The 26066-nt window shown below is 36.8% G+C and overlaps 3 protein-coding genes across 4 annotated transcripts; 1 reads left to right on the forward strand and 2 right to left on the reverse strand.

Moving 5' to 3' along the window:
- The first annotated feature begins 4079 nt into the window (after positions 1-4079).
- Positions 4080-8379, forward strand: f3a (coagulation factor IIIa). The gene is made up of 6 exons (XM_046848259.1): positions 4080-4322; positions 4485-4593; positions 6152-6345; positions 6440-6624; positions 7180-7345; positions 7683-8379. The coding sequence occupies exons 1-6, from the start codon at positions 4256-4258 to the stop codon at positions 7826-7828; spliced, it is 867 nt and encodes a 288-aa protein (XP_046704215.1). The 5' UTR covers positions 4080-4255; the 3' UTR covers positions 7829-8379.
- Positions 8380-8522: 143 nt separating this feature from the next.
- acp5b (acid phosphatase 5b, tartrate resistant) lies at positions 8523-11354 on the reverse strand. Its single transcript, XM_046848258.1, has 6 exons — positions 11175-11354; positions 10869-11059; positions 10011-10138; positions 9693-9884; positions 8890-9037; positions 8523-8805 (listed from the first exon to the last, which is right to left on the reverse strand). Exons 1-6 carry the CDS (start codon positions 11314-11316, stop codon positions 8566-8568), a joined length of 1041 nt encoding a protein of 346 aa, XP_046704214.1. The 5' UTR covers positions 11317-11354; the 3' UTR covers positions 8523-8565.
- A 798-nt stretch (positions 11355-12152) lies between these two features.
- Positions 12153-23432, reverse strand: abcd3a (ATP-binding cassette, sub-family D (ALD), member 3a). 2 transcript variants are annotated; one of them, XM_046848092.1, is made up of 23 exons: positions 23256-23432; positions 22754-22790; positions 22378-22476; positions 21926-22014; positions 21740-21809; positions 20777-20874; positions 20562-20685; positions 20416-20472; positions 20189-20331; positions 20015-20084; positions 19836-19905; positions 19632-19729; positions 19401-19492; positions 17003-17094; positions 16848-16920; positions 16686-16749; positions 16469-16546; positions 16225-16290; positions 15047-15136; positions 14809-14928; positions 14593-14697; positions 14448-14504; positions 12153-13017 (listed from the first exon to the last, which is right to left on the reverse strand). In XM_046848092.1, exons 1-23 carry the CDS (start codon positions 23363-23365, stop codon positions 12940-12942), a joined length of 1980 nt encoding a protein of 659 aa, XP_046704048.1. In that variant the 5' UTR covers positions 23366-23432; the 3' UTR covers positions 12153-12939. The 2 variants fall into 2 exon arrangements, with proteins under 2 accessions (XP_046704048.1, XP_046704047.1); XM_046848091.1 differs by lacking the exon at positions 21740-21809 and adding an exon at positions 21278-21347 and having other exon boundaries at positions 23256-23430.
- Positions 23433-26066: the final 2634 nt, after the last annotated feature.

The following is a 26066-nucleotide window of genomic DNA, read 5'->3' on the forward strand; positions in this document are numbered from 1 at the left end:
TGTAACGGCTGAATGATGTGTTTTTGATCTGCCACAGATTCAGGGGGAAAAATGAATGAATGGTTCCCACAGATATATAAGGGGCATAAAGCAGATCCACAGTGTTTAATTGTTCTATATATTTGTGCCTAGACCTGATGACATAATTTTCATTCCTCTGAAAATAAATGCCTTCTTAGCCACTGTGCAGTGATAAAGGAAGCTCAGGATATCAGAAACGATAATTATTTAAAAATGTTCAAGCATGTTCCTTTTGCACAGTACATCTCACCCTAAGTATTGCCACAAGCCTGAAACAGTACTTCCCGCATATGTTAAAGCTGAGGAATGCTTTCACCTGAACGGGAGGAATGTACCCTGCTTATCATGCATCAGTTCACAGCTCAATGATAAGAGCACCACAGCATGTTATGTGACTCTGTGGCTTAGAACTGTCTGCCTGTGCTGTCCAAATACATGCCCATAATGTCAGCACAGCACAGATCTCTAAAAGGAAAGTGTGTTAACTAAAAAGGAATGCAATAGTTACACTAGTGCAGGTGGCACTAAAGTGCTTCCAGGCCAGTTCATGTGAATGTTTGGAAAACAACTTATTCTCTCAACAACTTTGAAGAATCAAACCCTAAAATTACTGATGGGCATTACACTCATCTGTTTCCATTTAAACATAATCCTAGAACTTTAGCCACAATTGCAAAGTTATAAACAAGTTTCTACCTGCAATGCTGACAGGAAGAAACCTGCCAGTTTTACAGTTCTCACGGAATGACAGATTAAAATCCCCCAAACCTGATTTCCAAATTGCAAACACAAAGAACAAAGATTCTGACATGTACAGCAGATTTTGTAAAGCTGGTAATGACATTGTCTTACCAGTGGAGTTTACATGAAATCTCATCTTAGCTCAGCATAACAGGATGTTTGTATAGTTCCTGCCTGTCCCATGCAGCTCTCACCATGCCTTTAGAAAGTTTTAGGAAATTTCAGTAACAAAGGAGCAAACAAAGGGGACCGCTGTTTTTCTGCATGCTTTTCTTTTCTTCACACATCAAGAATATAATAATAATAATAATAATAATAATAATAATAATAATAATAATAATAATATTAATAATAATAACAAAATATGACATCCAACATACAGGTAGTTGTCAACTTACGACCTATTCGACCACAATCGCTAGCCGTGGCGTACGACAGTGCGTACCAGCTTCCGGCATAATTTCACAATACTGTACAAATAACCTACTCTACTTATGACCAAATCGTGTTACAACCAGTCTGTCGGTACCAATCGTGGTTGTAAGTCAACGACTACCTGTACATAAAATAGACATTCAATTCAATAATAATTTTATACTTTTGCAGTATTTTATGCCTACTATGGAAAAGCTGATTTGCAAATTGACCATTTTAATTGTAATAAGCAATGTATGAAGTAATAAAGACAAAGAAAATCTTAATTTATTTACTGGAGAAAATATTGATGTAAATAGTTATTATTCACAGAATAAATTCTGTCTTATTTTCTATAGCCCATTAACCATTTAGTTTATTAGTTTGGTATGGGAAATAATATCTTTACACAGTATGTGTGAATATTGCATTGTAACAAAAAGTCTATTCAAATGCTTCCTATTGGAACAAGAATCAAGCAAAAAGAAACTACTGCTGATCTTTTAATTCTTAAACATATTTCCTGTGAGTAAGTTTGATGTAAAAAAAACTTGACCCTAGTAAATAAAGCATTTTTTAAATCAAACACTGCATAATATTATTTTTGACCAATGCTTTATTATTTATTGCAGTGTTATGTAAGATGGATTATTTTCGTTGACCAGCTAGCCATATTTTATCCAAATTATGAATGAAACTCCTTAGTAATACTCCCAAGTAATACATTACACTTACTATTCTCACATTCTAGTCTGTTAAAATGTGCATAGCAAATACCACATGGGACTGAGTAATGGAACAGTAAATGGCTAATACATTGGGGAGAGAGTTGAGTCACTAAACTCTAAATTTAGACAGTATCAGAGCTAATTGGAAATGTATGCTCCAATATGAATGTAAAACAAGGATTACATTAATCTTAGCAATGTGGACATTTTTATATAAGGACTACGTAAAAAATAGATTGTCTGAGCTACAAACTTTAGACATGAATTCCCTCTGTAGAGCCATGAATAGTCTGGACTAATGACTCAGTCTTTCATGTTTAATGGGTTTCATGTTTCAACTAGAGAGTAGCTTTCTGTATAGCAGCTCTACCAAGGATTTTTTTTCTATTAGAATCAGTTAAAGAAATCATCTTTGTGTAATTATATAGCCAAATATGATTACCAGAAAGAAACAGCAATATTGATTATAATTACACAAAAATAGCTAAGATTTATAGAGAAAAATATTTTTCCTGTTCACTCAGAACACTTCTTTTGTTCACTGAGCTGCTGTGTGAATAAAGGACTTTAGCATGCAAACCAACAAGATAGAAGCATCCAGCCTCTAATTAGCATAAGCTTCTGAATAGGCAAAGCAGTTTATTGGCACAAAGAGCTGTGCAAGTTGCCAGTGAGTCAGTCACATTATTTTGTGAAGAACTTTAATACAGCATTAAACCTGGCCTGAATGTAGTGAAATTATATATATAATATATTATTGATCAGAATAGACATAATTTAAACAAATAGAGTTAGAATACTGTAATTATTAGAAGATAACTATAATCCTTTTCTACTAGCTCTATATGTATACATAAGTAATTTTAAAGGAAGAGACCATGCTGTATATGATGGGAATGAGTGCTTAAAAAGAAGATTTGTTTTTCACTGTAATTAGGATTGTTTACAGACCGCATGTGGCAGAGAGTCTGGCCAAACTGTACTAACCTGTGCTACTAGCCAATAAAGGTATGTCACATGCACAACAAAAGAGTGACTCCAAGTATAATGAACACCATCTACCTTTCTAGCTGTCCACCACCTACCTGTCTAGTCCAGGGGTCACCAAACTTTTTGAAACTAAGAGCCACTTCTTGGGTACCGATTAATATGAAGGGCTACCAGTTTGATACACACAGTTTTCAGTTTGATCTGAAATAACAAATTTGCTCAATTTACCCTTTATTATATGTTATTAATAATAATGAATGATATTCATCTACATGAAGACACTGATCATGTTAATGATTTCTCATAATAATGATTAACAATGATTTAACAATGTAGGAAACGGAAAAGGCCGTGGGCTACTCATGTGGTCCACCATGTTGGTGACCCCTGGTCTAGTCATTGTTGGCTCAATGGTTTGTTCATTTAGCTTCCCACATGCATTCATTGCTTTATGGTACTTTCTTCCGTCTTAAGTTTATATGATTAATGCATCCTAGACACACCTCTGTCTAAAAGATAAAACTGGCCCAACAGACTGTTGAGTAAACTAGGTTATTGCTGCAATAACCTAATTTACTCTACAGTCTGGTATGCCAGCTCAGATGAAGCTATGCTTGGAAGATGTTTGTTTTGTCTTCACGTAATGCACAATGTACCATACTTACCATTTATCTTTTCCACATTACTGATGCATGATTTGAAGAATCTCAAGCAGATAAAAAATACAATTGCTGGCATATGCAATACAGTGATATCAAAATACAAAAACCTTCAGCGTAATGAAGATGCAATACAGTTTCTGTATGTTTTGTGTATTTCATGAAAACCTGTTGTGGATGATCAAGCAATCATAATCACAATCATTAAAAATGTGTCATTTTCCAAGCCACCACTGCATCATGTCTATTTGTCATCGTAAAACCAGAGGACAGTTTCTTATGATTGGTGGGATTATTCAACTTGACAAACTTGGAATACTTAGAAAACGTAATCGGGTTTACACCACATTTAATTGGTGTCATTGTTTTATGTATTAAATGCGTGGGATTATGTTTCATACTGGAATATAGTGACGGATGTCGGTCGCGCGGCGCAAAAAAAATCCCGTGAATTGGAAATCTCACAACACTGAGCTCAGGCGGATGACCTTATATGGTTAACATGTACGTGCTTTATTGTAGCCTATGACAAAGCCCCTCAGTCCCCTGATTTACTCCTCCAGCTCCTCCAGCGGCGTTTATTAACGACCTCACATCCACGAGAGAACATCTCAAGGACTCTCCGTGAGTTTCACCTGCTTACAGAAGTCGAACTTGATTTATTGGAGCTGTTTTTATAACGTAGGATCTCACGGGAATAAAATGACGGAAAAACACTGGAGTTTTGCCGGCGTGTGGCTGCTGCTGTGTCTGAACACTGTGGTTTCAGGTGAGCCCTCTTTACACGTGCTTATAAATACATATTAATAATGTAGCATTTTTCCTTTTAAGATGTAATTCATATAGTATAGTTTGTATATGTATTTGTGTTGACTTGTACCCGTACTGTCCTTACGTCCGGTTTTGATTTGTGTTATTTCTGTGTGTTCAGGATCTTTCCCACAGGCTCAGGCAGTCACTTGGGTTTCTTACAATTTTAAGACAATATTAACGTGGCGCCCTAAACCAGTAAACTACTCTTACACCGTGGAGTTCTCAAAGTAAGAAACACACACACACACACACACACACACACACAAAAGCACGCACGCACGCGCGCACAATAGGATTTAGGTTAGTTTAGAATCAGTCGCTCTTGACTTAAGTTGAAAATATTTTTCATATAAACAATAATATAAGTTTATTTAATACACATCTTTGGTACAAGTTTGAAGGATTTGTACACAAAGAAATTAATAAATACAAATCATGTTTAAGAACAGAATGTAAAAAATGTTAAGCTTTTAATGCCCTTAACAATACAATCATTTATCAGGAGTTATTAATGAACAAGAAATAAACAAATAGATAAAACAACTTGATATGAGAAGTTTTGTGGCACTATTACTATGTCATAATGTACCCTTTTCAACTTCCAAGAGTCAGTGGACCTTTTAATCGTTTTGGTAATGTTTTCATTGTTGTTACTGCATAATGTGTAGTAGGTAACGAGTAAAATGATTTATGACAATTTTATTATAATCTGATTGCCACAATCTTTAGGAAAGAATTAGGCTACATATTTACCCAAAACATCTCCTTTGGTAAAAGTCGGAAGAATTTCGAAACCCTAGACAATTAAATAAAAATGTAATGCTTTAATTACATTAAACATTCTTATCATTATCAGCTTTTCATACATGAAGGCAGTATTCGTAAATTTGCCTTTTTATTACTTCTTCCCCAAACAAGCAAATGAGATTAGATTAGATTAGATTTAACTTTATTGTCATTACACATGTACAAGTACAAGGCAACGAAATGGTGGCATGGGGGGTTCATGTGTATTTAATTCTTGATGGTTTTCTGGCCAGTGATTTGTTGTTAAGACCACTAAATGCTGAATAGTTTGTCATTTCTTTTGACAATGGGCTGATAGCATGGATTCAAGAGCAGGAAGTTTTGCTGCCTTACAGTCTATGCTTCCCAGCTTGGTCTTGAGCTCAGGTTACTGCCTTTATGGGCTTCCTGTGTATGTTCACCTCATGTTTATATGGTTGAAAACATGCCAGTAGGTAGAATGGTTGTGCTTAATTGCCCTAAGACAGTGTATATACATAGTGTCCTGTGATTGGCTTCACATTTAGGGTGTGGGCCAAATATTTGCCGAGTTTTGCCCTGATGTTTCCAGGACCTCTACAACCCTGACTAGGATCAAATGATTCTATAGAATGAGGTCATTTAGATAAAAAAAAATAACAAACATTTGCTTGTCTTTAAAAAGTTATTTGTGTGTGTTTACTTGGAACAGGCAGTCATGCTACTGCACATATATCTATTTAAGAAGGATTGTCTTTTTATGCTTCATATATACACCTTTATATATAACTTGTAGACAAATAATTTAATTATAATTCTGAGACCATAATCAAGGGGGAAATTAGCACTATATATCTATTATACTTAAAACAGATCAAAATAGCAGTTTTGAGGTTTTTCAGCATTACTGCTTTGTGTAATGCAAAAACATCCACACCCATTGCATGTTTCAGCATGCTTCAGTGACTTGTAATTCTTTGTATGATGGATTTATAACCTGCCTCAATATAATTCTTCCAGATTTGGGGGAGACAATCAACGGACCTCTCATTGCATTCAGATGAATAAAACTGAATGTGATCTCACAGTCGAATTTGCAGATCTGAAGAGCAAGTACACAGCAGACGTTCTGTCCGAACCTTTGCCGGGCGTGTCCTTTGATTCCCCCGAGTTCCCACGCACGCCTTCTGATCAGTTCTGCCCTTATCAAGACAGTATGTTTGTTTTTTTCCTATATAGTTTTTTGTTTGTTAGAAAAAAAAGGACGAGCCATTGTTAAATTTCCATTTGTGGCATGTTTTTGTCCAGCCTTTATTGGCAGTCCTAAATTTAAGATCGAGGTGAGCAAGGACGAACGGATGACAACCCTCTACATAGAAGATATTCCAACAGCACTCCTTGATGCACAGAAGAAGACACGAACAATTCAGGATATCTTTCAAAATGACTTGCAATACATAGTCACTTACAATAAAGCCAAGAGCTCTGGAAAGGTAAGGGATGGCTTTTAAATTTAATTTCTTAATGCCAGTTATTAAACAGTGAAAACAGTGGTTAATGTTTATGGTGTGCCTTTAGTTAAGTTTACTGTTCATAGTTAAATCTTGTTTTCCCCCCTTTTTGGAACTGCTAACAGTTCCAGAAAGTTAATGGTATACAATAATATATAATAGAATTATGAAAATATAACACTTTTCTTTATACTGAACATTCTTGAGGGCGAAAGAAAGTTTATTCTCTTGGTACAGCAAATCAGCATGATTGTATGCACTTGCCTATGCATCAAATATTGGGAAAAATGTGGGAAAATCATTTTTCTATAGCTATTTGCAGGCTGCATATTTAACATGGGAAAGAGTCAAATAAAACTTAATACAAATGTATATTTTTGGTCTGGTTTATGTCAAACATGCAGTAGGAATATCATATATTCACCTGTTTTGATATTGCATTGTATTTAAAAGAAATGTATGAAGTTCCATTTGCTACAGTAAATGAAGATAAACAGCATAGTGTATATTTAATTGCAATGCGTTTTCCCCATTCAGAAAGTGAAGATGAGTGCAAGCAACCAGGTAGAGCTACCAGACCTGGACAGAGGGGTGAGTTACTGCTTCACTGTGCAAGTCCAAATTCCCTCCAGAGGCAGTAAAAATCAGCTTGGAGAGTTAAGTCAGGTTCAGTGCTCTCCAGGTAACACGTCTTTTTTTGAAGGTAAGCTCTTGGCAGAGGTACAGTATTTGCCTCTCTTAAATATTTGGTCACCGTTTATATTGCATTAATATTTCATACATTAATTACTCTACTGTAGCAGAGAAGTAACTCTGTTTACCTAGTTTAGTTTACCTAAAATGTGAAACTTTTTTTTTGTTTGCCTAGAAATGTTAGTTGTATTACTACAAAGTCAAATAGTTTTATAGTCCATGTTATGCTCTTCTGTTAAGTAGAAAACAAAACAGGGGTAATGTACACAGTTACATTTATGTGTATGTTATTATCAGTGGCCTCTAAATAATTATTTCACCAATTTTCTTCATTTCTCTTCTTTTAGAATACAGCATTGGGGTGATTGCTGGATGTATCCTGGCCATCCTTGTCATCATATCAACGCTGATTGTTGTCATAGTTATTTGTTGCAATCGACGTCAGAAACGAGATAATGAGAAGAATGAGGGGGTACCTTTAAAGGGTGTGTGAAAACTCACACTCATGGGAATACACGGTACTGGAGTTAACATTTCTTGTTGAACATTACAGTGTTAAACACTGTAATTCATTTAGTTTCTGTGAAACTAAACAAGGTAGACATAACACAGGATTTACTATTTAACAAATGTCTGCAGATGTACATTTTTTGCGGGTTTTTTCTGTCGGTACGTTCAATCACTGGGATTCCATACTGTTTTATATTTTATATTTCATAAGCACTACCTAACAACAGTACTACTTTTATAATAGATGCTTTATTTTTGTAGTTTACATAAGTGATCTGTATATTAGTTTAGTAAAAAGATATTTATTGTTTTGCAGTTTGCTGATTTAATTGATGTTAAATTAACATACAATATATAAAAGAAATGAGAGATTTATATTGCATACATACATCTTTGGATAAACAACTGGGGAAAATAGCAATGGACATTAAAATGTTTATAGAAATGTGAAATCTATAGTAAAAGGTACAGAACTTTTTTTATTATTATTATTATTTAAGGTTAAGCTACAAATAAATTCTCTTTGTTCATGTACATATGTGTGTTTTTTGTACTTTCTGTTGTTACAGTTGTACATCTCAGCATACAGACACAGAGGTTCTGACTATTATTTTCTTTCGTTGTGCTTAACAGGACTATGATGATCACTATAATGAAATGTGATCTAAAAACGTTGCTCAGATAATTCAGTCACTTCATTATTAAGCCTCCTTTAGTTTTTCATATGCTGCGTTTAGGGAATGAGATCTGATACACACACTTTCCATCTAACTGTAGATAGCTAATTGACATCTTGCTCTCTGTTACCTCAAAGTATGCAAAACCACCTAAAGTGTGATTTACTGCACTGGAAAACACTTGCCAAGATGATGGGAAGCTCTTAATGTGGTGAGTGGAGTTGTTCAGTACATCCCCGCTCCCACTGACAACAAATGAACTTCCATCCTGTTCCCTAATAAACTATTGAAAGAAGGCATATTTTAAATAGTGTTCCACTGTAAGGTAAATAACGTGATAAAAAAAAACAAAAAAAAAGGGTTTTACCTGTAAATTATGATCATGACCACTCAGATATAAAGTGACATTGTACTTCTTTAGCATTGGTCTCAGCTTTTCAACCAGACAACGTGTAGGACCATGGTGACCGATGGACCACACAGGGTAGTGTCCAGCCACCACCACATATTCAGACCTAAAAGGAAATAACATTAGAAACAAGGCAGTTTTCCTCTGTTCAGTGGACATTTAAGGTCTGAGTTATCAAGATATTTTAATTATCTTGCACTAGAAGGTCAAGGTAACAGAACATGTTTAATCTTTCATCTGAAGGCAAACTAATGAATTCTTCAAGATCCACCAAGTAAAATTGTGTTGTGTTACGCAAGACCTTTTTAATCATGCTCTATTTTGGAATGGGGTGCGCCACTGGTAATACTGATTCTTTGTTTCCACACTGTTTACTCACAACTCTTAAAGCATGACTAAGGGTTTGTTGGGATTGATTTTAATGCTGACTGTAAATTCTGATATAGTTACTTGTGTGGACAATGTGCAAGTGTCACAATTTGTCCTCAGGAATGCTTGTGTGAATGTGGGAATGGAAAGGAGTGTGGCAGTGAGACCTTTCAAAAACATGCTTCAAAGTCCTCACATTCCTGATAAAGGATTCATACAACTTTTGTTAAAGGAGAAAAACTCATTCAGCTCAATCATCATGCTTCCTACCAGTCTGTGGTTTACCCTCAGGTACTTAAGTTGTTTTGCTTTTGTGTTTGTAGCTATGCTTTAACTTGTGTTTGTTCAGTTTAACAGATGTGTCTGATTTCATTAAAAACTGGTGCTCTTACTTGGTGCTTTGAAGTCTCTTATTGATCCACTCAAACTGTTGTTCTGCAAGTCTGGGATCTTCTGGTTTTTTAGGGTGGATATTATCATAAGTATTTCCACACAGAACCACTGTGTCTATCATCAGGACTGTCAGTGAGACGTTTGTGTGAGGAACCTTAAACTGCAGCTCATAATAGAGCTCTGGGAAATGCCTGTGGATTGATGAAACAATACATTACATTTAACATTTTGTTCTTGCCAGTATAAATTCTTATGAAAAACCAAAGCAGAGTTCAACATGTTGTGATACCATAGTTTACTTGTTGGCACACACTCACCATCTCTCTGATCTGTTTGAATAGGCGATCTGAGCGGACACGTTTCCCAAGTGATCATGATTTCCTGCCACCAAATACCATGGAACAGCAATAAGAGCTGGATGAGAGAACACATGCTCAAATGTTGCCTGAAAGTAGAAAGTGTGAAATTTAAACCCAGGAATCTGGATGTACTTGCCTTTCCACTGTACTGGCCAAAAATAAAAAAAAAAAAAAAAAGGGGGCATAAGAATTCAAATGTTGCATGTAAAACTATGCCCACTAGATGGCGTGTTAATCATATTAATGTTAACAGCGTGTCACGAGTGTCTTCAATATTCACTGCCATTTCAGTTCTGTCTGCCTCTAAATAATTTATACCCGTGAAACTACACCTTTCTGAATATGAGAAACAGGATCCAACTGTTATAGCACAAGCCTGAAACAAAATATGTTTACAATCAATCTACAATTTCATATTTGACAGTAAATCAGAATGAACCCAGTCATAAAGCAGGTCTGCCTCAGCAGCCAGGGCTCTGGACTATTGATTAATTATTGTTGTTTTTGTTTGTTATTTCAAAGCACTACAGAACTGTAACTGTTTGTCTTTTTGAAAAGCTTCAAACCCTGTTCACTTTTAAGACCTGTTTGATAAAAGTGTTAAATAATTATGATATACGGATAAAGCTGAGGTTTAAGGGCCTTGCTCAAGCATCAACCTCTGCTGGACTATATATCTTAGAACTTGATCTTCCAATCTTTTCATTATCACAGAACATGGATCACTGACCTACAACTGCAAATACACCTAACAGACTATGTTCACAATTAACCACATTTTTGCCATATCTTTAGTCATAAACAATGATGACAGACCTTAAAGCGTATATCATCGATGTCCTTGACTCCACTGTAATAAAAGTGGTCTCCCAAACTCAAGACAAAGTCCAATCCTGCACTTTTGGCCACTTTACCAAGTTCCTCTGCTATCCCCTGCTCATGAGCTGTGTAGTAGGGGGAGAAGGGAATTCCACCCCAGTCTCCAATACCAACAAAACGAAGAGAGCCTTAAGAGACACACAATGCGTAAAAAGAGATGCAGACAAACACACACGTATCGAAAATAAAAAATATGTAGTACTATGAAACTAAACAAAACTAGTATTTAGAAAGAAACTGTACTGTGTTCCTGAGCTTGACATAGACTGTAGATTGTCTGAAGACCGAACAGGAGAAATGTAGCCAGACAGGACATGTTGTGTTTGAGTTTGAGATCCGTGCAAAATAAACCATCAACACAAAAACCAGAAGAACTGAAGTGCATGATAACTACTTTTTTTTCTACTTAAAAGAGGAAGTACTTTGTGGTTTAAAACCTTCCTGTATCAGCTTTGAGAGGGGTACAAACTGTCATGCACTCCACGTGATATCAAGCCATACTGACAATAAACAAAACTTTCCTATAGTCCAACTGACTTGGGGGGGGGGAGACAGAGAAGGTTCAGATAGCTCAATGTTGAATGCTGTAAGACTAGTAGAAACATAATATTGAATGTACTTTATTAATTCTTAAGCTGTGTATACTGATGTTTTGTAATCACTGATTCTACAATTCACTATTATATAGTGTATATAGTGTAGTGTTCTGTGTATAGTGTTCTTTCCAGTTGACTGAGCTGAAGCTCTTCACTCGCTTCATGAATCATTAACAGAACTAGAAAAGCAGCTTATGGTCACACCATCCACAGAGCCAATACGGCTGACTTTAGCATGAGGGAGCAGCCTTTAACCTAGAAAGAACAGGGTGTGGTGAAGACTTGATAAGGTGCTGCTGTCTTCAATAAGACTACAGTGTTCTAAAAGAACATGATACCCAAATGTAACCTGAAGCAGAAAAACAGCTTCAGGACATACTGCATTAGATATTAGATTTCAATGAAATGAATATATTTACCTACATGTGTGTGAATAAAAATTAAGTACCGTACAGTTTTATGGCAAGATTAAAGGGTAAATGAAGGTGTGATCTGAACGACCCATGACACACTTCTTACACATGTCCAACATCTTTTAGTGTCTGCAACTGAAGCATAGTTTAAAGTGCAACCCGCTGATAAAAAAAAAAAAAAAGCAAAAAAAGCGCACAGCCACAAAAACACATCCAGAATTATTTTTTTAATGAAAATGCACTAGTAAGTTCAATGTAATTCTATGAGCTTGACATGGTTCTGATTTTCTATATTTCTAGTCATTTTGTGTACAAAATCCATAAGGTTTACACAGATGTTTTATTCTTTGAAACAAAAGCATGGAAAACTATATTTTGTTGGGACAGAAATGTGCGTTTAGGCGATTTCAGACAGCAAGTAGTACAAGGTTTTTTGGTTTGCAAATCAGTACATCAGTGCAATCTGCCCTGTATACCATCAAAGGTAACACGCTCAGGGTACCGGTCCATTGAACCGTCATACATGGGCCACACAACGGACCCATCACACGTCACAACAGTAAGTACTAAGGCCACTTAGTAGATGGACATTTTATTACCATTATATTTACCTGGTGTCAATAAAAATGAATAAAGGATCATTAGTTTATTAGCACTACATGAATCCTCATCAAACACCAGAGATCAGTTTACTGGTATTGATATGACAGAGTGAACCATACAGACGAGTTCCTATCGCATTAGTTCATCAAAAACGTGATTTAGTTTACATATAAGATGTGAACACATTGCATTAGGATTAGCCCATTCACTATTCTCATTAGTGGCTGTCCGGTAAATCGGACCACACTTTAAATTACAAATTATACAATTATACAATCATGGAAGACAAAACATTTAGTGTCGAAACAAAAAGAAATGTTACAAGTGATTAAAAACAAAATCCTAGATTTTGCTGCCGTATTACTATGCTTCATATCTGGCGCTGTGGCTGCGACTCTAAGAGCCAAACTCTACTGTTTCAGCAGTGATGGGTTTGAACTCGTAGTTTCCTCTTCCATCCATGTGGAGGTAATACTGCAAGAAAAAAGAAACAAACACAGGTTAAGCTTGGATTATACCTCTGCACGTCCGCCCTGAGATGCAAAGAGAATGAAGATTGTGCTAAAAGTAATAGTGCACAAAGGACCACAACCTTCCTGGCATGTGACCTCCATATTCCTAATAGTGCTTTTGCTTCAAAAGCAGACTGAATGACCTGTAAAGTCTAGTTCTTTTTATCACTTGAATTCTGAACGCATTCCTTCTTCTTTGTCTCTAGTCACATAACTATTTGTGTCAATTAAAATGTGCTCAAAGACTGGTTTTTGTTGGGTATAATATTTGTTTAACATGAGTGCACTCCTGGTAAGTGGTTTTATAATGTGCACAAAGTATTTAGAAAGTATTTTAGTTGTATTTATTTAAAAGTAAATAAACCTCCTAAAATATCTTCAGGCTCATGCAGAGAGATCAAGAAAAGACAAGTATCAAAATGATTTTCTGTTGATTTTCCAGGATTAATAAGTTAAAGCTGTACCTTTATATTTGCTGTAAAAAAAACTGAATTAATAGAAACAACATTTATAATATATTTATTATTTATTTTACATACAGATTTAAAATTCGGACGTCTTGTAAACTATACACAGACAAAGTGGTGGAACAAGATTTATTTGAATGGCATTTTTTGTGTAAATAATTAATATAGAAGGAGAGATTGTGTGTATATTAGCAAGAGAGAAAGTGTGACTGTGTGTGAAATTTATGCATCCATGCTTCTTCTCTACTAACAATGAAACTGTTGGTGTTAATGCAAATGCTTTAATGTTATCGGCTCCTGTTCCTCAAACTGATCTTGTGCATATCAGTTAAATCACATGCAAAAATGATCCGCTTTATTGGGAAAGGTAATTACAATATGTTTGCAACTGTGACTGCATGTTACAATGATAACTGCTGTTTATTAGGCAGCACATTAACTTCGAATGGTGATGAAACTGACTAGAACTAAACCTTTTAGCCAATCAGAATACGGTATTCAGACAGACCATGGGATTAATATTTAATCAAGGGCTATAACAATGACGTATTAGGCCATGTTAAAGATTTAAGTGTCCAGAGCAGATGTACATTATACATCATTCATACTACTAATTATGGCCCAAACTGTCTCTAATCAGATTATATTTAATGCCCAACAGCACAGTATTTCATTTGGAACTGAGAAATAAGTAGCAGCATTTTGCAAACACATTTAATGAAGTGAAACATGTAACAGACTTTCAGATTTTCCCTTTTCTGCCCTCTAGTGGACATGTTCACATTATGTGCATACAGACTTGCATGATGCACTGGTGCTGCAAATGTATAAAACAGTCCTCACAGATAGAGACTGGAACTTCTTAATACAAAACAGCTGCACATGTATGAAGCCATTAAAAGGCTAACAGAAAATTTTATCTCACCTTATGGTGCTTCCAGAGAGACTTTCTATGAGACACTGTGAACAGAGTGATGTGCACCTGCCAAGAAAATACAAAGTGGTCACTGTCTTATAAAAGATGTCAGGTGTAATAAGAAAAGAGAAAACCGTACTGATGGCCTTGTTACCTTCCTGCAATGGCTATAGATGTAGTCCTCAACATCCACACTTACAGCACTGGTACATTCGTCCAGAATAGCAAACTGTGGCTTGTGATAGAACAACCGAGCCATCTGCAAGAACAAGAACTTTTTGGCTGGGGCTCTTCTACATCTACGTTCAAGTCAGGTAAAGAAGGTATTTAAGGTAATGATTTTATTATATGCAGAGGTTTGTTTGCATACCGCCATCCTTTGCTTTTCTCCACCACTGAGAACATCCATCCAGTCCTGAATTGTATCCCAGGAGCCCTCTCTGTCAAGAATGTGCCCAAGCTGCACGTTGTCCAGGTATTCTTTAAGTACCTAATGCACATAGAGAACATGTTATTGATTGAGACATAGCAATATTATACTTTTTTTGACTGAAATGAGAATATCTGAAACAGCAGTTTATTTTAATGATTTTGATGTTCTTTGGGACCTGATCGGAAATCCCCTTCTTCTTCTGGTCTTCAAAAGTGTCAGGGTAGATCACCTGATCCCTCAGTGTCCCAAGTGTCATGTAAGGCCTCTAAAAAAGAAAAAGTTACAAAATACAACAGGAAATTAGTGTTAAGACATTAAATTAGAGCTGAAACAATTCCTTGAGCAATTCGAGTTACAAAAAAAAAAGTTCAGTTGATTTAACTGTGCACAAAGCATTGCGTTTCCCCGCTGAGCATTATTACTGATGCACCCCCTGCTAAATTCTGGAGCGCTCGGGACAGGTAAACACAGAAGACGCTGCAGAATGAATAATAAATGGATGAACAGGAAGAAAACAGCGAAGGCCGGGAAGATTTATATGGAAGCCCGTTTCCGCCACACAGTCTTTTCCCCCCTCGGAATTCTGGAGTTTATTTCTTGCAATTCCAACTTTGTTTAAACCAATCGGGCAGCGTCGCCCCCCTCTGTAGCGGCAGAAAGATTTACACATCAAAAATGAAATGGGCTACAATCAATCAAATCGCATGGTATCAAACAAAGCCTCCGATCCCTGGAGAGAACTCTGTAACAAGATGAAGCAGAGGAGCCTTGTTCATACAACAACAGCTTCAGACTTCAGGTCGACAACATGGAAACCGGTTGATGCACCAAAAATGTGTGAGAAAAGTGCGAGAAAAACAGTCGGAATTAGGCAAACCTTTTTTTGTGACGGAAACGGGCTTCCATAGGATTCAGGCCAAAGAAAACGTCAAAGTTTGGGATAATTTTAAACTAAAACAAAGGAAACACCAGTGCGCTTACTTTTTTTTTTTTGAGTAATCTAAAATGTATTTTATTTATGATTTTCTTCACTGACATATTTGCATTTTGATGTAATATAGCTATCTATTAAATGCACTAAATGGGTTAAGTTATGCAATTTCAGCAATAAAATGTTTTTTTTTTTAAAAAAGGAAACGAATGACTTGTTCATTTTAATAGACCTGTCTAATATTCTCATCTATATTTAGTATTGCTCTTTACTAAAAGAAAAAGTACTTATCTGATCACTCGGATAATAATTTGTTGGAATAATCGGTAGAATACTCAATTACCAAAATAATCGATAGCTACAGTGCTACATTCATTACACTATGGAACTGCTAGTAAATCATTCCTCTTCAGGAATCTTACCTGAGGAACATAAAAGAGCTTCCCTCTCTCAGGTTTTGTCAAGCTCCCACCAAACAGAGGCCACAGCTAAAGGATCACACACACACACACACACACACACACACACACACACACACACACACACACACACACACACACACACACACTCTCATATAACAATGACACATACAGTCTGCTTTCTGATGGTGCTGCATTGCACATCCGGTTTATATCCTATGAAAATCTTTAAATTCAAGTAATTAACCTCTCCAAGAACTCTGAACAGCGAGCTTTTTCCACAGCCATTGGGCCCACACACCAAGACATTTGTGCCAGATTTCACCTTGAGACACAAACACAAACATAGTAAGTACAGAATTAAAATCTTTGAACTGTAAATATATAAAGTTAAATAATAATCTTAAGAGATCACATTAATGCAAAATATAAACTCTTCATTAAATAAAAAATATAAAGAGTACCTCAAAACTGAGGTCCTTAATCAAAATATCTCCATTGGGAGTTGCCAAGGGTGTATGTTCAAACCTGGAGATGGATAACAGATAGGACATGTCAGAAAATACATGGCAGTCTATCGCAACATATTGTTTAAAACTGTAAATAAAGAAAGAGTTAATGAGTACTTGATCATGTTGTCCATAAATACGATTCGTCCACTTCCAGGCACTAGCGTCAGTTTATCTACGGTGTCAGATTCTGGAAACGAGACATTATGTTAAGACTAATATGGCAAAAATGCCTTTTTACTATTTTGGCTTCAGCAATACTGAGTGCTCACCTTTCTCAGACTGAGACACCATGGTGCGCTCATACTTCCCCATGTTCAGCTCTGCCAATACCTTCATCAGCTCTGTGATACGGGTGGTGAACCTGTCAAGGTGCAACGTCATATTATGACGATCATTCAATAATGAAAAAACACAAAAGAGACGGTCTCCAAATTCTACAGTTAGAATTGTGTTGTCACTGAATGCTCATATTTCAACCAACACTGCAATGTTGTCTGCCTTGAATTTGCCCTACATCCTTTAAAATATACCTTTCTAATATTTTTAGGCAACAGTCGTCCTTTAAAAAATTACCAGTAGGTAATATGGCTGATGGGGGCTGTGAAGTTTTTCCTAACATTGTTTTTTGCACATACCTCACATTGTCTCAGGAAATGATCTACCATGCCCGCCAAGTATGGTGATCACCATTCTTTCCTGATTGTGTCAATGATCACTTTCCTGTTACAATGATCTGGTCTATGCACTTCTCTAATCAACATGGGTAATAGACTTTGTAGACATGCAAGACAGGGTAGCAGGGAAAAAGTATATCCTGGTGATAGTTGACAGATTCAGTCGATGGGTAGAAGCAGTAGCAACGGCTGATAAATAAAAAATACAGACAAAACCTGCTGACTGTCATTAACCTGTTCGCCTTCAGCACTGATTTTGGGACTCACCGCTGAAAATGCCCAACCTAACTTTAAATGTTAACAGTTCCTGATAAAAGTGGACTACATACACAATATATTTAAAAAGAAGACACTTTGAGCTTTAATGTCCATTATTCAAAGTTGATATTGCTCAAAAAGATAAGTTATAGAAAGTTATAGATGATGAAGTACCGTGGAAAAAAAAAAAGATCCTGAATTAAATCATTTTTTTCTTCATATATAAATACATGAAATCAGTCCTGGAGCAATCTAGAAAAGTACTGAGTGTCTCATGAGTCTCAAATATTATGAAGATTTTCATGACAAATGTTATTCCTACAAACATTAATCTGAGACTATGTCTGATCATTTTCTCCCTCCCCCTGTTTGAGAGACACCTGCTAAACTCAACTGACAACTGTTATACATGTTTGGCTATTGATATTTATATGGCATTCATATTGATGCCCAGGTAGCCAGACAAGCTACTGCTTTACAGTCATGACCATTCATATTGATGCCCGGCCATTCCAATCCCAACAATCCACACACACACTTACTTTTCAAGCATTTTTCTTATAAAAACAAACGGCAATAGAACCTATAAAATTGTATAAAACTGTAAAGGGAGATATATTGTAACTGTAACAGATGTAAAATAGCATCTCCATGCAGATCTCCAAGTCTCTGTTGTTGTTGAATATTTTCCACATCGCTGCTTTGTGCAAATCTCAGATAAAACAACTTTTTTGACTGTCCAATTTTTTCCTTGTTTTTTTTGTAAACAAAGTCCAGTTAGCACGAGCTGGAAACAAGCTGTTTGTGCGGAACTGAGAGCTGCATCCACTTCCTGGTTCATGTACACGTGTGCTGCTTCGACCAGTAAGAGTTTGTAAAGAGTAATAAAACTAAGACACACACGTGGGGAATAAGATCCTCCCATATATCGTTAGAATCCTGCACTCATTGGCTACATTTTCCATCAATCAGTTTGTTTCTATGATGCTACTGGCTGGAAATAAAAGGTTTGAAATAATATGTGGCGCATAATAAAAACGTCACGACACCTGCCTATAGAGTGGAGGCTCAGGTCCGAGATTCCGCCTCTTTTACTGTTTATTTACAAAAAAATTTTTGTGTGGTCATTTGTTTTGTAACACTATATTCTACCAGCAATATTTGGTTTTTTGACCAGCAAGATGTCATTTTTTATGCGAAAATGATTCGGAAATGTATACACACACACACAAACACCAGTCGAAGTTCTGTGATGTAAACAAAAGAATAACTATCTAAATTACACACTATTGTTTGGTTGGAGCAAAAATGCTTTACAGCATGTTGTTCAGTGGAGCTTTATCTTTCCTAATAAACCAGGATTAGCAGCAGTGGATGTGTTTGTGACTCGTTATTACAATAAATATCTAAGTACTGCATTTTTTTTTATGCATGTTGTTGTTGGGTACTGCTTACACAAATTTAGCAAATACATTCGTTATGCGTTTTCCATTGAAAAACAGTGATCTGAAATCGCTGCTTGAGGCTTTAGAATGATGTATAGTTAGTCATTGTTACTCTTCTCCCATTTTATTTAATCTATTGCTAAGCATTAACACCTGAGAACAATGGGATATCGTCGCGCTGGCGATGACGACTAAGGGGTTAACTTACATTGAAGATTTCTTGTCTTTAGAATGGTGCAATTTTAATGAAATACATATGACTCAAAAACATAGCTATAAAATATCTTTACCCTGCAAGTCTGGTCATTTCTCGACCAGCAAGTACAATCCTTCCCAAAGCTTGTGACATTCTCAGCAGCATGCGGCCACTCTGATAGTAATCCTATGAATGTAAAAAATTCAGAGGTTTGGAGTAAAGTTTAAACTATTTAAATGATGTAAAGGAATAGTAGCTTCTGCATACAAGTTTTTTTTTTAGCTAATAATGTATTTAAATCTGTATGCAAGCCGAGGCAGCTCACCTCCAGCAGCTCCGCGTGCGTGCTGTGAAGGTGCCGTGGATGTGCCGTGTTTAGAAACGGTCGGCTCACCACCAGATATCCAACTACCGTGGCCAAGTCTGCACAAGGGACAATCGGAGAATTAACATTCATATTAACATTGTGCTTAGTGAGATTGTATTTATAAGTTTAGTAAGTGTCTTTTCACAACAAGTTTGAACTTACACTTAGCAATGATGCTGTCTACCATGCCCATGGAGAAACGGAAAAATATGAAATTGTGCAAGTGGTCAACCTGAGGATACAGAACATTAAATAATAATGACAATTAAGCTAAAAAAAATTCCCATATCTGAAGAGCTTACTTTGATTTAAAAAAACAACAAAAAACAGGTAGTTCTCACCAGTTTCTTGAAGGTAGCGTGAATTGTCTGTTTCTCTCTGAAATTTCCGTTGTAAAACGCAATCTCTTCACTAAGACACACCAACAGCAAGGTAAAAAAAAAAAAAGAATGAGTTTAAAAAGCATTAACTGTTAGACGATGAATGAGATTCAGTACTTAGATCGAGCAGGTCACCTGTTGGTGATAAGCCGGGAGTTGACGTATCGGTACTCGCCCTCATATTTCTGCTCAATGACGGTCATCTTTCCGATGGGTCTCCTCAACCTTGTCAGGAACAGGCCTGAGATCAGCAGGTAGGCCATCATCGAAGCAGGGCCCTGACAGCAAAAATAAATGATATCAAGTCATTGCTTATTTCATGTTTTCGATATGTGTGCTACACAAAATGAGTTTAATTCTACCTGAGCGCCGATAGCCGTAGTCAGCTTAAAGATGTAGAGGCCAATGTCAAGAAGAGGCTAAAAAGGAGAAAAAGGTTATAACTCTGTACAAGTGAAACAAAACTGGCCCATATTTATCATAACTACAACTGAGTCAAATTGAGTACTTTGCTAAGATTGGAGTACAGGTCAACTACGCTGTTGCAGAACTTTTCCACATCCTGAGTCAACAGCTGGTCAGCGTTCGCAATTCGATTATCCAGGTTTCCCATCTTGTAGTAGGTGTATCCTCTGAAAGGAGTGATAAAACAGAAATATAAGGACTTGGGACAAACAGAGCATTGAATTTACACCACTAGTGAATAAATGATCAAGTTCTTACTTCAGATACTCGTCATAGAGATGTTTAGTAAGTCTCTCACGAAAGCAGAGCTTAAGCTCATTCAGTCCTAACTTCAAAAAGTTGTTCACCAGGGCGATCTACAGGGTGGAAAGGCATTTGGTGTGTCCACTACATTATTTTCATACAAATGCAAAAATGCAAAAAAAAAAAAAAAAAAAAGGATTTAGCAAGGTGAAACTCTAAACATTAAAATGGTGCTCTGATTCAGCTACATCACATTAGCAACAAGTGGATAGAAAGGGCAGGTATCTGTTAGTTTGCACTAGAAAGCTAAATATGCGCACAAACTTTGCAGCTGTTGATTTGCTGCTAAATTAGACTGTTAAACACAAGTTAAAGTAAGCTGATTATATATGACCAGGTCTCCTCTGACCTTCTACAACCTTTCAGACTTGAAAACCGAAATAATTCTACTAAATCACAGAGCAATGCTGAGTTACAGCTAAATAGTATTTAAAAGAAAATAGAGAGAAGACTTACAATGGGCATGACCCTCATAAAGTTGAACAAATACGTCTTGAAATCTTTGGTAGAGCGACCAATAATTGCACTGTAAACCACAACATGCACAGAAACAAGAGAAACATTTTTTTAAAGAAAAGAAAATGTTCAAAAACATGCAATGGCATTAAAAAAAAAAATAAATTGTGTGCGCGCACCAATAAAAAAAAAAAAGTAAATCAGAGGAGATCTGTATGTCAGTGTGAGAAACAAACACAGCTAAGTAGTACATTAGTTGCCATTTTCAAGGACAGTTTAATCAACATTCTTGATTTGGATCAGCAAACTGACAATGTTAAGTCCAAAGCACAATTTTTCTCTCCCTCTCTCTCTCTCTCTCTCTCTCTCTCTCTCTCTCTCTCTCTCTCTCTCTCACACACACACACACACACACACACACACACACACACACAATATATATACATTAGTCTGAAACATTACCACTGGAATGACTGTAATGTAGGAATAAAAGTGCCTTTTGAACAGTGTGATATCTCTGCTAATGATACCACTGTGAAAAAAATATATATAATCAAAACATGTTTCTAAAATAATATTTTACAATTTAGACATAATGACAACTACTACTTTTTACTACATTACTTCAGTTAAGTATTAGGATACAACCTTTCAATCATTGTGCCGTTCTGAATCATCCAAACATCACAGTAGGTCCGAGCCACCAGCATCACCGCAATCAGGATCAGGTACCAGGACTAGGAAAACAATATGATATAATATACAAACAAAGATAATAAAATATAACACATATATATATATATATATATATATATATATATATATATATAATAAAATATGCATGAAATGTTTTTGCACTACAAAAATACAGCATACAAATTCAATCGATCACAATATATTTGGGTGTAAATGGCGATGTTTAATACTAGATTTTATAAGAAAAAGAACAAAAACTGACACATACTAACTCACTGTGCATCCAGCTCAAATTTACGGCTTTATCTTATCAAGCAATTCCTTCCAGCCATCCTCACTGCTACACTTGTGTTAATTGTCAATGACAAAAAAAAAAGTCTGTTTTATTCTTCTGAAGCACTCACCTCTTTACAGAACATTCTCGGGACCATGATCCTGATTATCCGCATGATACGGCTAAAAAACAGCCGGTCCACGACGGCCCGATCCTTTTTATGATCTTTCTGATTATTTGAGGACAAAAAAACAACTTAGAATGCAAGAATAATTAGAGTAAAAAAAAAAGAAAACTGTAGTTTTCAATACATTTTATTTGCCCTAAAATCTACTTAACTAATTTATATATTTGTACATGTAAAACCCTGTTGTTAGAGTGTATACTGAAGACACACTGAACTAATGCTTATATGGAAAAAAACATCCTGGAAGATTTAACTACAATATTTACAGACTAATCAGAATAATAAAGAAGCGGTAACAGATATGCATTAGATGACTTACTTCATTGTTCAAGATCAGCTCGGATGAACCCTTCTTGCTGTTTTTTTTTTTTTTTTGCGTGAAAAATGAAAGAAAATGTGAGTCAACTACTAATTTGTCTTTGACAGGCATGCATGCTTGTGTGTAATTACTTGGCAGGAAAAACATGTTTGTAAAATTGTGAGCTCGTATGTGGATCACATTCCTGTCCCACTGCTTTACAACTGTCCTCGAGACATTTCTACTGCTGGACTCGTGGACAATGAAGAATGAAATAAATGGCAGAAGTCATTTAAACAGACACTAAGTGCGCTGAAGAGATTACATTCTGAAATCAGTCACACTGAAGAGATCATTAACTGCGCGAGACAACAGCAGAGGGTGACCGTTCTGACCAATTGCCTAATGCAGGTCAAGTGTGACACAGCGAAGCGAGTCCGACTCTCTCGCCGTGAAAGCGGCGCGCGCGCGCGCGTGTGGAGTTGTGAACACTAAAGAAAACATTCAGTGACATGATACGCACCTGTTCAGCCTCGAAGACTTTCGTCTTTGCTTGAGCAGATACAAAACAAGCAGGACACCGCCAGCTATCGAGGAATTCTTCGCTGTTAAGTATTTACTGATGACCGCCATGTTCCCTGTGTGCGGCGACAGTCGGCTGGTGGAGCTGCAGGTGCATGCCGGGAAAACTAAAGGAGGAGACTCGCGGTCGCCCTCTACCGGTTAAAGCGGAGTGAAAAGAGACGCGCGCGGGTATACATGCGTGTAGTGCAGACAAATCTTTTTCTTTTTTTTTTTTTTTTTTTTACATTTTGCTTATTAAACACATTTGCTAAATTAATGTTATTTATATAGCAGTCTCAGCAATGGTTATTGTACAGTTGCTAAACAATTAATTAATTTCTTACAAACAAGCCAGAGAGACGTAGGCAAGAGGCAAAGGGGAAAGTGTTTTAGTTATAACAAATAAACGTGAGTTTAGCATCAAATGTATAATAAATATACCTACAAGCAGCGATTAGCAGTGTTTAAGCAACTGGGGTACTGGGGGTCATTAAGAAAAAGACAGGAATATCCACCGAGTTTCGTTGTAATACGCCTCTGGTAACGTTGTGTAACGGGTGCTCCACGTGTAATTGGCAGATGGCGGCCATGTTTTTTGAGATACGCAAATATCCTCATGAAAATGTACGGCACATTTGAAAAAAGGCACTGCGAGTCAAGTATTAAGTCGATCGGATGAACGGTTTAGTATTTTTTCTTTGTTTAGCGCCACCAAGTGGCAAAGCTATGCAATTGTAAAGATGCCTCGTTCCGTTCATGATTTATGGCCATTTTGTCAAAGTGACACGACTACTACATTGTGGCGATCCTTTGAGAAAGAAATGCAATGTTTTTTTTGTTTTTTTTTGTTATAATTTTTGACAAGCTAACATTTCTGCACTGGTTTGGTTTTTGGTCTTGATCAAATGAAAAACCTAGGACTAGTTTGCAAAAGTAAGTTTTTAAATATTTATTGAATGATTTGATTGTCAGCAGTGGTCCTTGAGGCAAAATTGCTCAGAATCAATCAAATTATATAAAAATTGAGTTGATTTTTTAAAAAAATCGTGCAATTTACAATTATTTATACACTTGAAAAACACGATATCGCCCCCTAGTGGCCGATGTCGTTCAAAATGTTTAAAGACTTTTAGGGCTATGGGTTGAACATGCCTACCGAGTTTTGTTTTGATCAGCCTCCGATAACCTTGTGTAACAGGTGCCCAAATGTCATTGGTGGATGGCGGCAATGTTTTTGAGATACACAAATGTCCTCATAAATCCTTATGGCAGACTGGACAAACTCTACATGCCAAGTTTCAGGTAAATCAGACAAACAGTTGGTTGACTTTCCCCTTCTTAACAGCACATAACTCCACCTCTCCAGGCTCTTCTTACCTGCTCCCTACTCTCACCACAAATCACAATATCATCTGCAAACATCCTAGTCCATTGAGACTCCTGTCTGAGTCATCAATCTGTTTATCAACACTGCAAACAGGAAAATACTCCCTCCACCTTCTCAACACACTAGTCAACACATTTCCGTCTCCATCCTTTATTCCTCTAAATTGTAGCACATCCTTCCAGCTCGGCCTCTGCCTGGCCAAATGTTACAAATCCTTTTCTCCTTCCTTAATGTCCAATTTCTCATACAGCTCCTCGTATGTCTTTTCCATTGCTTTTGTCACATCCCTCTTTACCTGCTGCCGCATCTCCTTGTACTCCTGCCTACTTTTCTCATCACTCCGTCGATCCCAATGCTGTTTTGTCAGCCTCTTTCTTGATATGCTTTCCTGCACTTCCTCATTCCACCACATCTCTTTGTCTACCAAATACCAAATACCTTTCTAGTTGTCTTCCTTATCACTTCTGCAGTAGTTGCCCAATCATCCAGCACCTCTTCACCACCACAAGCATCCTGTCTGACCTCTTCCCTGCATCTCACACTACAGTCTTCCTCCTTCAGTTTCCATAATCTTATTCCTCTTTTAGTCCTCACTCTCCTTTTCTTCTTCTTCACCTTCAAAACCATTCTACAGACCACAATCCGATGCTGTCTAGCTACACTGTCCCCTGCCAACACCTTACAGTCTCCAATCTCCTTCAGGTTGCATCTCCTACATAGAACATTGTCCACCTGTGTGCACCTTCCTCCACTCTTATACGTCACCCTATGATCCTCCTTCTTCTTAAAATACGTGTTCACCACTGCCATTTCCATCATTCTAGCTAAATACATAAAGCCATATCTACCCATTACCTCTGTTCCCTTCACCTACATGCTCATTAAAGCCTGCCCTAATTACCAGTCTTTTATTCCTAGGTGCATTCTGTACCACTTCATCTAACTCACTTCAGAATCTTTCCTTCTCCTTCATCTCACAGCCGACTTGTGGAGCATAAGCACTTATGACATTTATCATCACCCCATTAACTTCCAGCTTCACTTTCATTACACTATCAGAAACTCTCTTCACCTCCACTACACTCTTACTGTACTCTTCCTTCAGAATCACCCCTACACCATTTCTCTTTCCATCCACACCATGATAGAACAGTTTAACCTCTCTAATGTTCCTGGCCTTACTCCCTTTCCACTTGGTCTCTGGAACTTAAAACATATCTACCTTTCTTCTCTCCATCATATCAGCTATCTCTCTCCCTTTACCAGCCATAGTACCAACATTTAAAGTATCAACCCAATCCTCTACTCTCCTACACTTCTCCTATCCTTGTTGTCTCTGTAGACATCTTCCTCCTCTCTGTCTCCTCATTCGACCAGCAGTAG

The sequence above is a fragment of the Silurus meridionalis genome, chromosome 4 (genome assembly GCF_014805685.1).
Source record: "Silurus meridionalis isolate SWU-2019-XX chromosome 4, ASM1480568v1, whole genome shotgun sequence".
In the NCBI taxonomy this organism is placed as follows: Eukaryota; Metazoa; Chordata; class Actinopteri; order Siluriformes; family Siluridae; genus Silurus; species Silurus meridionalis.

What these genes read in the sequence shown, in the direction of transcription:
- f3a (XM_046848259.1), top strand. Translation starts at nt 4,256, where the DNA reads ATGACGGAAAAACACTGGAGTTTTGCCGGCGTGTGGCTGCTGCTGTGT. An exon ending in TCTGAACACTGTGGTTTCAG is followed by an intron (nt 4,323 to 4,484) that starts GTGAGCCCTCTT and finishes CTGTGTGTTCAG; the next exon opens with GATCTTTCCCACAGGCTCAG. An exon ending in AAGCCAAGAGCTCTGGAAAG is followed by an intron (nt 6,625 to 7,179) that starts GTAAGGGATGGC and finishes TTCCCCATTCAG; the next exon opens with AAAGTGAAGATGAGTGCAAG.
- abcd3a (XM_046848092.1), bottom strand. Translation starts at nt 23,365, where the DNA reads ATGGCGGTCATCAGTAAATACTTAACAGCGAAGAATTCCTCGATAGCT. An exon ending in AGACAGCATCATTGCTAAGT is followed by an intron (nt 19,730 to 19,835) that starts GTAAGTTCAAAC and finishes TCCCTTGTGCAG; the next exon opens with ACTTGGCCACGGTAGTTGGA. An exon ending in CGCACGCGGAGCTGCTGGAG is followed by an intron (nt 19,493 to 19,631) that starts GTGAGCTGCCTC and finishes TTACATTCATAG; the next exon opens with GATTACTATCAGAGTGGCCG.
- acp5b (XM_046848258.1), bottom strand. Translation starts at nt 11,316, where the DNA reads ATGCACTTCAGTTCTTCTGGTTTTTGTGTTGATGGTTTATTTTGCACG. An exon ending in ATGTCAAGCTCAGGAACACA is followed by an intron (nt 11,060 to 11,174) that starts GTACAGTTTCTT and finishes GTGTCTCTTAAG; the next exon opens with GCTCTCTTCGTTTTGTTGGT. An exon ending in GTCATGATCATAATTTACAG is followed by an intron (nt 8,806 to 8,889) that starts GTAAAACCCTTT and finishes TTCTTTCAATAG; the next exon opens with TTTATTAGGGAACAGGATGG.